General features: G+C 43.6%; 1 protein-coding gene across 1 annotated transcript in view; it reads left to right on the forward strand.

Moving 5' to 3' along the window:
• Positions 1-12,235, forward strand: part of STX12 (syntaxin 12) — a 38,321-nt gene that overhangs the window by 13,900 nt on the left and 12,186 nt on the right. The window contains exons 2-3 of the mRNA XM_050932371.1: positions 2,055-2,124; positions 10,659-10,758. Of these exons, the coding sequence (XP_050788328.1) occupies positions 2,055-2,124; positions 10,659-10,758 (170 nt within the window). The remainder of the gene's footprint in view (positions 1-2,054; positions 2,125-10,658; positions 10,759-12,235) is intronic.

A 12,235-nucleotide genomic window follows, 5' to 3' on the forward strand; every position in this document is an offset into this window, starting at 1 on the left:
TCCAATTAAAAAAAAAAAAAAAAAAAGTCTTCTTGTGCACCTGCCTGAGTCCTTCACAGCTTCAGCAACTTCACAACCATGTTTTTGTAGTTGTAACTGTTTCTCTCCCCTCTTGCTGTCTTTCATGAACACACACAGGAAAAATTGACTGTAATGAAACTGACTGTAGAAAGCACTTTTTGTCTAAAGCAGCGGTTCTCCAACTGTGAGGCAGGCTTCCCAGGAGGCGTGGGAATGTGTCAAGGGAGCTGTGAGCTGTGTGCTTTTTGAGATCTGGCTGTCAACCCTGGTGGCTGGGCCTCGTGCAGAAGAGTTGTGCACACCTGGGAGGCAGTGATAAAGGGGACAGCTGGAGCCCTGCCACCTGGGCTCAGGCTCTCCTTCCCTCCCCACAATCCCTCACCTGGACATGGTGGCAGCAGCAGCGCAGAAGTAAGGATGGCAATGGGGCATCAAGTCTGGTGTGAAAAGTGATATTGACAAATATCACTCTGCCAACCTAACTTCTGTGTTCAGAGCTGGGTGCCTTGTCAACAGCTGCTGCTCTCGGGTCTGCCTTCAGAGCTGGGGGTAGTATATGTACTTGAGGGGGAGGGTTACATAAAACAGACACACAAAAGAAGGGCCCAATCAAATAAGTTTGAAAACCACTGGTCTAAAGTAAACAAAATGGAGAAATGACTTTCCTCTCTGTTATAGCAATATTAGACGTTTGTATCAACAGGTAAACTCAGATATGTGACTTTCTAAGTTGGTGGTGCCCCTCCTATTTTATTAAACCCTTTGGTAAAACTCTAGTCACTTGTAAGCACTTTACAAATCAATGACAAGACTACTTCAGACACCCCACTTGGTCTAACAAAAAGCATTTAGGGTAAAGTATGTTGTGACAATTGGTCTATAACTTTTGCCTGCTTAGAAATTTAGCCTAGAAGTAATTTTCAATAAAGAATGTTATAAATGTGCAAAAGGACCAGACAGAGACTAAATCAATCTAAACAAAAAAGGCCACATTGATATAATTCACGGAGTAAAAACAGGAGATGTAGAACTGGAAATTAATTAGCCAAAATTAGTGTACAAAATAAGGGTATTGGCTGTTTTTCTCCTATCACTTCCCTTTTTGGGTCCTTAAATAAAGAGACTTTGGGGAAAACAGATGGGGGTTACAGAAAAAAGCTTCCCCTCCTGGCTGTGTTTGGTGGGACACATGGCCTTTGTCATTCTGATCCTGAGAGATACCCAGACCAGTCCTGAGAGAGCCACTTCTACCAGCTACTGCTGAATTCCAGTGCCACCTGAGATGAAATGGCATTGAACTTTAACAGCAGCCATAACCACTTCAGCCTCTCTCAGCTACACCTCTACCTCGATATAACACGAACCGATATAACATGGGAAAGCAGTGCTCAGGAGGAGGGGAGAGCGAGGCTGCACACTCCGGTGGATCAAAGCAAGTTTGATATAACACGGTTTCACCAATAACGCAGTAAGATTTTTTTGGCTCCCGGGGACAGCGTTATATCAAGGTAGACATGTATCTTCTCTCTTCCTCAAAAGGACAGTTATTACTATCCGACACCTCAAAGAGATTGTCAATCTGGGGGTGCTAAAGCCCTCTCCAGCTAAAGGGAAACGGAACACAGGATGCTCTTAAAATGGAGGCCTTATTTAATATTTTACTTTTCAAATGCTTTCACTGTTTTTCCTTCTTTTCTTTGTCTTTAATAAAAGGTTAAAATGTTTTTAATGGTATTTGCCATGGTACTAAGCAGACCTTGTTTAGCATTATTTAATGTTGGACAATGACTGGGTTATGTTAACATCTTTGGCCCATTTATTCCATCTAGATTAAGAGGACAGGTCCAGGTCCATCTTAAAGTGGTGAGCAAGCCTTACTTCAACAAAACTTTGATAGCAACATTTCTATGGGAGAGATGGTAATGCAGCTAGAAAGGGAACTTCAAGAAAAATAAGCAAGAAGGAGTCTGTGTTTTGAAATGGTCTTGCCTTGCCTTACAAATCACCAAGCCATTGTAAACTCTTTTCCTCAGCTTCTCAGATAAAGAATTTGATGAGCCAGCTTGGAACCAAACAGGACTCCAGCAAATTGCAGGAAAACCTGTAAGTATTACCTGAACAAACACATAAGTGTGCATGTGTATGATGGAAATAGACTGGGTCTCTTCTGGTTAGTGAGCAGTATCCTGAGCGAAACTCCACAGGGTGGGAGGGTGACGGTAGAGAGGGAGTGTGTGTGGTGTGGCAAGGCATAAACGTGACTTTCTAGTTCTCTCAAAAAGGCTAAGTTGGTGGATGAAGGGAATTTGGTAGTTGTACTGGAGTCAAAAGCCATTAATATCTGCTTGCAATGGACACTGTCATGTGGATCAAAAACTGGTTGAAGGGTCATAAACAAGGGGAATTAACAGCCATGTATCAAGCTGTTGCAGGCTAGAGCAGGATCTGTGATGGAGCTGATACTATTTTAAGCTTCACTTATGATTTAGAAGAGAGAGTAAATGTCACATTAACAAAATTCTTGGATCCTAAATTAGGAGAAGTAATGAGAAGGTAATGTTCTGAAGGGGGAGAAACTCCTGTAGTGCCAAAAGACTAGGCAAGAGAATGATAAGCAGCAATAAGTTATGGCAATCAAAATGCCTAATGTGACTTTAAACACTGTAGAGAAGAATATGCCACTGGGTGACAAACCGCAGGGAGTTCAGATAGAACAACCAACATTCTCAAAGGGTCTGGAAGGACTGACCTAAGGCAATTACACATAGTTTGTCTAAGGCCTTGTCTACACTACACACAACAGTGGGGGTGTACACATTGCAAAGCTAGCTTTGTCGGCAAAACTCTCCTGTTTTGTGACAGAATAAAACCGCCTCAACAAGAGGCATAATGCTTTTTGCAGCAAATTTAAAATGACAAAGTGTCAGTGTAGATGCAGCTGTTCATTCTGTCGCCATAACTGGCCTCCCCCAGTGTCCCACAATACCCACTGTGATCACTCTGCTGCCCTGGATTCCAGCTACAAAGGCATACGCCCTTCGCCTTCCAAAGCTGCGGGAAGTTCTGACAGCTGAGCGTGCTACTCCATTCTGGCAGCAAAGAGCAAATCATTAATGTGGAATCCTCCTCTCCCCTGCACTGGGAACACAGCGGCAGACAGGCTGCTGCGGCAGGGGTTTGGGAGGTGGGAGGGAGACTGCTGTGCAGAGCTGGGAATGGAGGCATCTCCCTTTCCTGCCTCAGGACTGGATGCTTCTGGTTGCTGTCTGAATTTAGAGACAGCATGCTGACACACTCACTCTTCCCCCAACACGTACTCTGTCTCTCTCACATACACACTCCTCCCCTACTCTCATATACTCCCCCAACACAGTCCGTCTCTGTCTCTACACACACACGCCCTCCCCTTCCCCCTCCCCCTTCAGTTGAAAAGTGGCTGGCAATCTAGTAGGATGCCCATGGAACAATGGGATTAAGAAACCTGAATCATGTGATGTTGTGCCTGCCCATGAGGCACTGCAAAACTTTCCCAAAGCACCCTGCGGCCAGTTGCACAGTGGGATAGCTACCCTCAGTGCATTGCTTTCTGTGTCAGTGCAAGAGCTGCTAGTGTGCCTGTGCTCTACCAACACAAGGAGCATAGTGTAGACATGCAACAGTGCTTTAATTAAAGTCGCATAACTTTTGTCAGCAAAACTCTGTAGTCCTAAGCAAGGACTACAGTTGTACACAAGCGTACAAATAATTGAAGGGTGTAAGCAGCAGAGTGGTAGAGAAATAACTCAGGAATAATAAGAGGAAATTATTAAAAGGAAAAATCAAATGAAAACCCAGAAAAACTTCTTAACTGTGAGGTCTCCTAATAATGGAATGATCTCCCAAAGGAAATAGAAGATTGGTTTTTTTGAACCTTAAAATTAGAGTTGATCAAATCTAAAAAATGTGCAGTGAAGAATCTTTCATTGACACCCAGAGGTGAACTAAATGGCCATAGAATCTCCATGTTACAGATTCTTTGAAAAGAAATATCCAATTTATTTGCATTGGGTTTACTCCAGTGCAAAGAAATCTCTTGGGTAAGGCTTGTTGGCAACCTTTTGTCTATGAGAGACTCTGGGAATTGCAGTCTGTGATGTAGATGGTTTGCAATGTCTCATGTGACTGAACGTGCAAATCTCTTGGCAGTTATTGCAAATGTATATATTTGGGTTGGGAGTTGCTTGCTTCCTCTGAGCTCTTTTCTCTTCAAGCTGTAGGAGCCAACTTCTGTCATGGACTTTGTCTCCATCAGGGTATCAATGACGCTACTTATTATGGTTACTTGCCAAGATTTCCCATTGGTCAGGATCAATTCCAGATTCCTTCATATCTTGCTTGCATATCTCTTTATAGTGAAACTTGGGACATCCTGTTGTTCTTGTTCCCTCTGATAGCTCCCTATATAGCGTGTTCTTGGGTATGCATCCATCTTCCAAGCTACTCAGAGGGCCTTGCCAGGGCAGACGTCTTTGCTTGAGCAGGGCTGTCACACTTGGTAAATTTGCCTTTTGAAGAACCTCTGTACTGGTGACTTTATCCTGCCATTTGATGTTGAGTATACGGTATAAACAATGTAGTTGGAATCTATTTAACCTTTTCTCCTGATAAGCATAAGTTATCCATGTTTCCCCACCATACATCAGTGCTGAGTACGCAGGCTTAGTACACTAGCATTTTGGTCTTGATGGTAAGCTTTGAGTTGTTCCGTGCTCTCTTAGTCAGTCTGCTGAAGGTGGTGGCAGCCTTTGCAATGCGAACATTTAGTTCTTCATCCAGTGAGAGGTTGGTGGTCACTGTAGAACCTAAATAGCTGAACTTTTGGATGATTACTAGCTGGTTTGCATGTAGGATAATTGAAGGATCTTGTGGAACCCGCTTATCCTAATACAACCATTTTCTTGATGCTGATGGTTAGAGCAAATGCCTGACAGACACTTGAAAGGTAGTCCATGAGTTCTTGTAGTAGGTCTTTATTGTGGGCTATGAGGGCAGCATCATCGGTGAATAGAAGTTCCCTGATTAGCTCGTTTTTAACTTTGGTCTTGAACTTAAGTTGGGATAGGTTGAAGAGTTTCACATCTGATCTCATATGGAGATGCACTCCATCCTTCGTGTTCTTAAACGCACAATTCAAGAGTACCGGGAAAAAGATTCAAAAGAGTGTAGAGGCAAGAACATATCCTTGCTTTACTCCATTTTTCATCTCAAAAGCTGTCTGAAGTGGACCCATCAAACTGGACAGTTGCTCTCATGTTGTTGTGGAATGAATGTATGACTTAACAGGGTTGGTGAGCATCCTGTCTTTTCTAGTATTTCAAATAGACCTGCTCTGCTGACTGTGTTGAATGCTTTGGTTAGATCCACAAAAGTGATGTACAATGGTCAGTGTTGCTTTTTGCACTTTTCTTGGAGTTGACACAGAGAAAATATCATGTCTATAGTTGATCTTCCAGCCCTGAATCCACACTATGATTAAGGGTAGGCGCAATTCACCAGCTGTTGTAAGTGCACTAAGGTGACTTTTGCGAAAGCCTTTCCTGCTACGCTTAGTAGCAGGATGCCCCTGAAGTTGTTGCAATTGCCCTTTTTGCCTTTATTTTTATACAAAGTGATGATGTTTGCATTGCGCAACTCTTGTGGTGCTTCACCCTCCTTTCCAGCATTTAAGTAGCAGCTGATGAAGATATGGTAATAAGTTGTCTTTCTCACACTTGAGGATTTCCTCTTGGATGCCATATTTTCCAGGAGTCTTGCCACTTGCCCACTTCTGCAGTGGGCTCCACCTCTAGTTCTGGCATGACCTGTAGAGTTGGCATTTGGTCTACTGATTTGCTGGTGATGTTTGTTTCTTGTGCATATAGCTCTGAATAGTGTTCAACCCAACGAGACAACTGCTTGCTTTTATCTATAATCATTTCACTGCTGTGTGATTCGAGAGGGGCAACCTTGTTGACAGTGGGACCTAGAGCTTTCTTCAGCAGTCATACGTGACTGTGAGGTTTCCTGTGTCTAAGGCTGTCTGTATCTCTTCACAGACCTTGATCCAGTAATCATTTGCACAACATCTGCTTGCTCACTTTTGCATGTCAAAGTCTCACTTTGGAACTTTGTTGATTTCTTGTTGTGTTCCAGATAGAGGCTGTGTTCTTAACGTTGATGAGAGGTAATAGTTCTGCTTCGTTTTCTTCAAACCAGTCCTTTTTTGATGGTCTCTTTCCCCCAAATGTAGCTAAAGCTGTTTCATAGAATCATAGAACTGAAAGGGCTGAGAGGTCATCTAGTCCAATTTTCTGCCCTCAAGACAGGACTAAGTATTATCTACAATATCAGAGCGGTAGCCATGTTAGTCTGAATCTGTAAAAGCAGCAAAGAGTCCTGTGGCACCTTATAGACTAACAGACGTATTGGAGCATGAGCTTTTGTGGGTGAATACCCACTTCGTCGGTATTCTGACTGCATGCGACGAAGTGGGTATTCACCCACGAAAGCTCACACTCCAATACGTCTGTTAGTCTATAAGGTGCCACAGGACTCTTGGCTGATTTTATTATCTACACTATCCCTGACAGGTGTTTGTCTAAGCTGTTCTGTTCTTAAAAATCCCCAATGATGGAGATTCCACAAGCTCCCTAGGCAATTTATTTCAATGCTTAACTACTCGACAGTTAAAGGTTTTGTTTTTTTTTTCCTAACGTCCAACCTAAACTGCCCTTGCTGCAACTTAAGATCATTGCTTCTTGTTCTGTCCTCAGGGATTAAGAAGAACAAATTTTCTCCCTCCTTCTTGTAACAACTTTTTATATACTTCGTGGATTGTTGTTCTTAAATCTTCCCAAAATTCCTCTGTCTTCTCAGGTAATGACTTCCCATGCATGCTAAGTTCAAAAGTCTTCACAAAGTCCTGGCAATTCCTGTGGTTTTTAGTGTTAATAGTATTGATTTGGGGCTTGCTCCTAGGTTTTGCTCTGTCGTTTCTTGGCTGTAATCTTCACTTTGCTAATAATCAAGGAGTGGTCAGTGTCACAATCAGTGCTGTGGAACGTGTGAGTGTTCTGCACTAAGGATAGGTCTTTCCTCCTGACAATAACAAAGTCTAATTTGTGCCAGTGGCCTGGTCGTGGATGTCGCTATGACACTTTGTGGCACTCTTTTCATGTAAAATATGAATTGGTAATGCATATTTGGTTTTGGGTGCAGCATTCAAGATGTCGTTGGCTGTTCTCATTCATCTTGCCAATGCCAAAATGTCCTAGGCAATCTGGCCATGAGTTGTCTGCACCAACTCTTACATTAAAGACACCAAGGAGGAAAAGTTGCTCAGTTGATGGTATTCTTTTGATGACTTAATGCAAAGAGTCGTAAAATATATCCTTCTCCTTGGGGTTAGATTTCAGTGTTGGTGCATAGGCACTAATGATGTTCACAGAGCCAATGGTCATCTGAAGTTTAAGTGAGATGATACACTCTGACTTCCCAATGGGTATTTCTAGGAGCTTTACCTGCTTGTTTCTCACAGCAAAACCAATACCTTGCAGACGATTTTCTTCACTGCTTTTACCTTGCCAAAATAAGGTCTCTTGACAGAACCAGCATCTGCAAGTCTTGTTTGCTGAAGTGCTGCAATGTCAACATTGAGTTTGTACAGCTCAGTCTATCAATGCTGATTTCTGTATGCTGTTTTTGTATTGTAGGTCATCGTTGGTTAATCCCGGACAAGTGGTCCTGACATTCCAGCTTCCAAGCTGAAAAGTTCTTGATTTCTTATTTTTGCCAGGTGCAAGGTTTCAATCTGCATTTCAACTTTTGGTTTAGCCCACGCACCCCAGGAGGCAGACAGACCATGGCGGGTCAGCACATGACTGTTTGGGGTCTGCTGACTTTGTGGCAGGCAGTGACTGACTGACCAATAGAACACTGTGATTCCTCCTATCGTTGACGGTGATCTGTGGCACCCTCCTCTTCACCAGTCAAGTTAGAGCTTATAACCCATAACTGCCACCTTCCGTGTAGTGTCCAAATCTAAATGAAGGCTCTTTGGCTGCCTGCCTGGAAGGCTTTAGTCAGTTTCAGTTTCTACCTATAGGTAAAGAGCCTTCTGGGTGGCCAGCTAGCAAGCCAAAAGCTTCTGGTTTGGCTCTCCCCGAACAGAATTTTCTGGAAATCCCTTCCCATGAAAAATCTGATGGTTTTGACTTTGTCTCTTTTTGGGATGAAAAATTTGTCAGATGAAATCTGTTACAGGATGAGATTTCCATTTTCAGTGACAAGGTTCCTACTTATAAAAGGGAGCCCCTTCTCTTCCTGTAGTCTCTGTTTTGTCATTCCGAGCTGTTCAGTACAAATTTGAGGGCTGCTATGTATAATAGACACCTGGGTGGATATTGAACATGTTTATAACGTTCTACATGAAGTGCAGAACACTCTAAACTCTTTCAGAATGTAAGCAGGACACTGCTAATGCTTGAGTGCTTCAACTAGATTTTAGTTGATTTGATCTGGATTTAATGGTGTCAGTCTAATGAATCTAGTTTCCAGTTAATATAGTTCTGTTATAGAAAAACTCTCAGCTTTCACTTGAAGGGATTATTAGTACTTAACAAATAGTGCTTTCTAGGGTGAGACTTCCAAGTGTATTGGTACAAAAATGCAGGAAAATCATAGTGAGCACAACCATCAAATTAACTTCTCAAGCATCACTATAGTTTACCTGCTGTGGGCTAGAGTATGCAATGAGGCAACACAAACTCTACTAAACCTGACCGCTTAGTCCTGTACATCCATTGGGCTATATGGTTGATAGCTTTCTTCTTGGTGTCTTATGGGCATGCAAAGAACTTATTGCCTAGTGCTTTTTTTTTCTTTTTTTTTTTTTAAATCCCTTGCCTTTCTTTCCCCATCTTATGCTCTGACCCACCACTAAGTTCTGTGTGCACATGGCAAGAGAGTGAAACTCGTAAGAAACTTAATCTATGCCGTGATAGCACTCTTGGTTAATGAATGAATTCCTTCCAAATCCACCTTCCTAGGGCAGAAAATACTACAAATTACAGTAAGGTGTCTGGAAACTTTGTGACATGAATTTAATGTAGATCATATGGTAGGCATACTAATGATATGTACAGTTTCCAGTGGTGAACTGTCTGGGTATGCTAAAGCAGAACTGTGTGTGTGTGCAACTAAGGACTTTTCATAGGTTATGGTTGGCTGTCTATTATAGAAGATCATGACTTCTTATAGCAAAGCGTTCTGGGACCATCCTAACTTGCTGGGACAATAGTATTCATAGGTTCCAGAAACCTGTCTATGGTACACCCAATGTAACCACTAACTAAACAATTTCCTCCCCTCACCCCCCATTTCCATGGCTTGTGTGTATCATGTTATGATGGGCATGGTAATCATTGTTCATGGTCACCAAAATGAAAGCAAAACTACTAAGCAAAAATTGGGACCCAGTCAGCATTTAAAGAATTACACTTCTGTCTAAAAATGTTTTCCTTAGATGACTATGGAAAGATTTGAATAAGCAGCTGTTCTGTGCACTTGAGATTCTTCTTCTTGCTGTTTTGTGATGTGTGCCATTTTCCCAGGTTTTTTATCCCCCTTACTGCAGGGGTTCGCAACCTTTTTCTTTCTGAGACCTGCCCTCCCCCTCCCAAAATGCTATTTAAAACTCCATGGCCCACTTGTGCCAAAATAATGGGATTGCTGTGTACAAAAGCCAGAGCTGGCGTTAGGGGGTAGCAAGCAGGCCACTTGCTTGGGGGGCCTCATGCCACAGGAGCCCCCACAAAGCTACATTGCTCAGGTTTCAGCTTCAGCCTCAGATGGGAGGGCTAAGGTCCTGGGCTTCAACCCCATGCAGCAGGGCTTCGGCTTTCTGCTCTGGGCCCCAGTGAGGCTAATGTTGGCCCTGCTTGGTGGCCCCCCTGAAACTCCTCACAGCCCCCCAGGGCACCTTGGATCCCTGGTTAAGAACCGCTGCCTTACAGCAATAAGGAGGAAAGAAAGATCTTAAAGTGACTGCTGAACCACAAGGTTTGGTAGGAGGTCTAGAGCAGATGTAGAACCTGAAATGACCTTAAATACTATTTTTAACGTAGCTAGGCTGTGTCCTCTTTAAGTAACATGTCAACAAAATATGTGCAACCTGAAGCTACAAATGCACCCTAATACAAAAGTTAGAAGTCAGTTCCTCCTGTCACCTTGAGCAAGGGAAGATGCTGTCTGCTATGCAGTGTTTTATAACGCCTGCAACTCCTTACTGAGGAAATGGTACTTGGGACTTGTCAGGTAAAGACTATTCTAGTTATTTGATTCTGATACTAATAAGCTTCTGCAGACTCTTAAGAATTCTCTTCCCTCTTGGCATGGGAACTCCTAATATTATTTAGTGCTGTAAGTGCAAGTGGAACTTCCTGGGATAACCTGACAGTTGTAAACATCGAGCTGCAATCATTTGAATTGTCATAATGTGCCACTTAAACGTGCATGATTTTGGAACCCTTGTGTGGTACGATGACAAATGTTAATTGTTTGGAAACTATACTAACAAATTAGTTCAGAGGAAACTACATAAGCTTATATTTTTATTTTAGACAACAGTTACAGCATTCTGCAAACCGGCTCGCCAAGGAGACAAACGAGTACCTAAAGGAGCTGGGATCTCTGCCACTTCCCTTATCTGCTTCTGAACAGGTTTGTGGGGTGAAGCTTCAGTGGAAAGGAAGAAAAATTATCCTAATATTTTCTTAAGAAACAAACACAATAACTTGTGTCATTACAGTACAAGTATGAGCTAGCAAATCTAGGTCATCTGATAGGGTGACCTCTGTCTAAAGAGAGCAGAGAGCACCTGAAGAAGTGAGGTTTTTTACCCATGAAAGCTTATGTCCAAATATATCCGTTAGTCTTTAAGGTGCCACCAGACTCGTTGTTGTTTTTGTGGATACAGACTAACACAGCTACCCCCGGTACAGAATTGTTTAGGGATGCTTTAAAATGGTGAGTGAAGCTAGAGAGTCCTCAGTGCCCCATGTCGCTTGTGTTTGTAGAACACAAAGTTTGACTTTCAGCTTGCGTGGATTTCTGTGCTGAGACTTTATCCCAAAAGAGATTGGAACACAACCTAGATCTGTGATCATTCTGACACAGTGATGTGACAGGCTTCTTGGTATAGTGTAAACTAGGAAGTCTTCTTGTAACGAAGAGGATCTTTAATCCATTAGCATCCTGATCAGCCTCTGTCTCATGGGTTTACCATGGGTGCATGATCCTGGAACCTCCGAGTTCTAATTCTGGCTCTGCCATTCAGAGCTTGCCCACAATGGACATTACTGCACAGCAAGCCAGGGTGTGACTCTACAGTGCACCAGCTTGCTGCACACTTATATTCCATGTGGACACTGTTGCAGTGCAATGGGAGTTCCACAGTGCACTCATAGTGTACCACCACTTCAAAAACAGTATGTCAGAGGGCATCCATTGGTCTAATTTCCGTTGTCAGGTTTAATCAAAGTATTGCAGCCCACAGCTAGGTTCCCTGTAAGATGCATAGCCGTGCAATAGGCTATTTAGGGACGCGCAGGTCCCCCGGCCCAGCCCCTCCAGAATGGCAGGGGAGAGGAGCCCCTCCCCCGGCCCTGGCCTGCTAGAACTGCAATGGCTGGGGAGAGGAGCCCATCAGCTGGCCCAGACCGGCCCAGCTCCGCTGGAGCTGCCACAGCCAGGGAGAGGCACCCCTCCCTCCAAGCCCGGGTGGTACTGTGGGGGGAGAGAGCTGGGGGAGTCATGCACCATAGCCCCGGGGCAGCCTGCACCCCAAATCCCTCATCCCTGGCCCCACACCAGAGCCCTCACCCCCTATACCCCAACCCTCTGTCCCAACCATCACCTCCATGTTGGTGCACACAACAAATTTCACTTTGCACATGGGTGGGAAAATTAGAGGGAACACTGGCCCACAGGCAACTAGATTTATGTGCCACAGGCAGAGAATAAGAGGGACTGAGCGCCTCAAGTACATTTTGAGGAATCCCTTCCTCACCCCTGCAGCTGGCCAGCTGAACCCTGAGCTTTTAGGAACATAAGACACACACTAGAAGTGAGCTCCTGGGCTGTTGAACCCCTCCCCCTCTGCAGCATAACAAGCAACCGCATCGTACAATTGTACTCA

Source organism: Gopherus flavomarginatus, chromosome 22, assembly GCF_025201925.1.
Source record: "Gopherus flavomarginatus isolate rGopFla2 chromosome 22, rGopFla2.mat.asm, whole genome shotgun sequence".
Classification (NCBI taxonomy): Eukaryota; Metazoa; Chordata; order Testudines; family Testudinidae; genus Gopherus; species Gopherus flavomarginatus.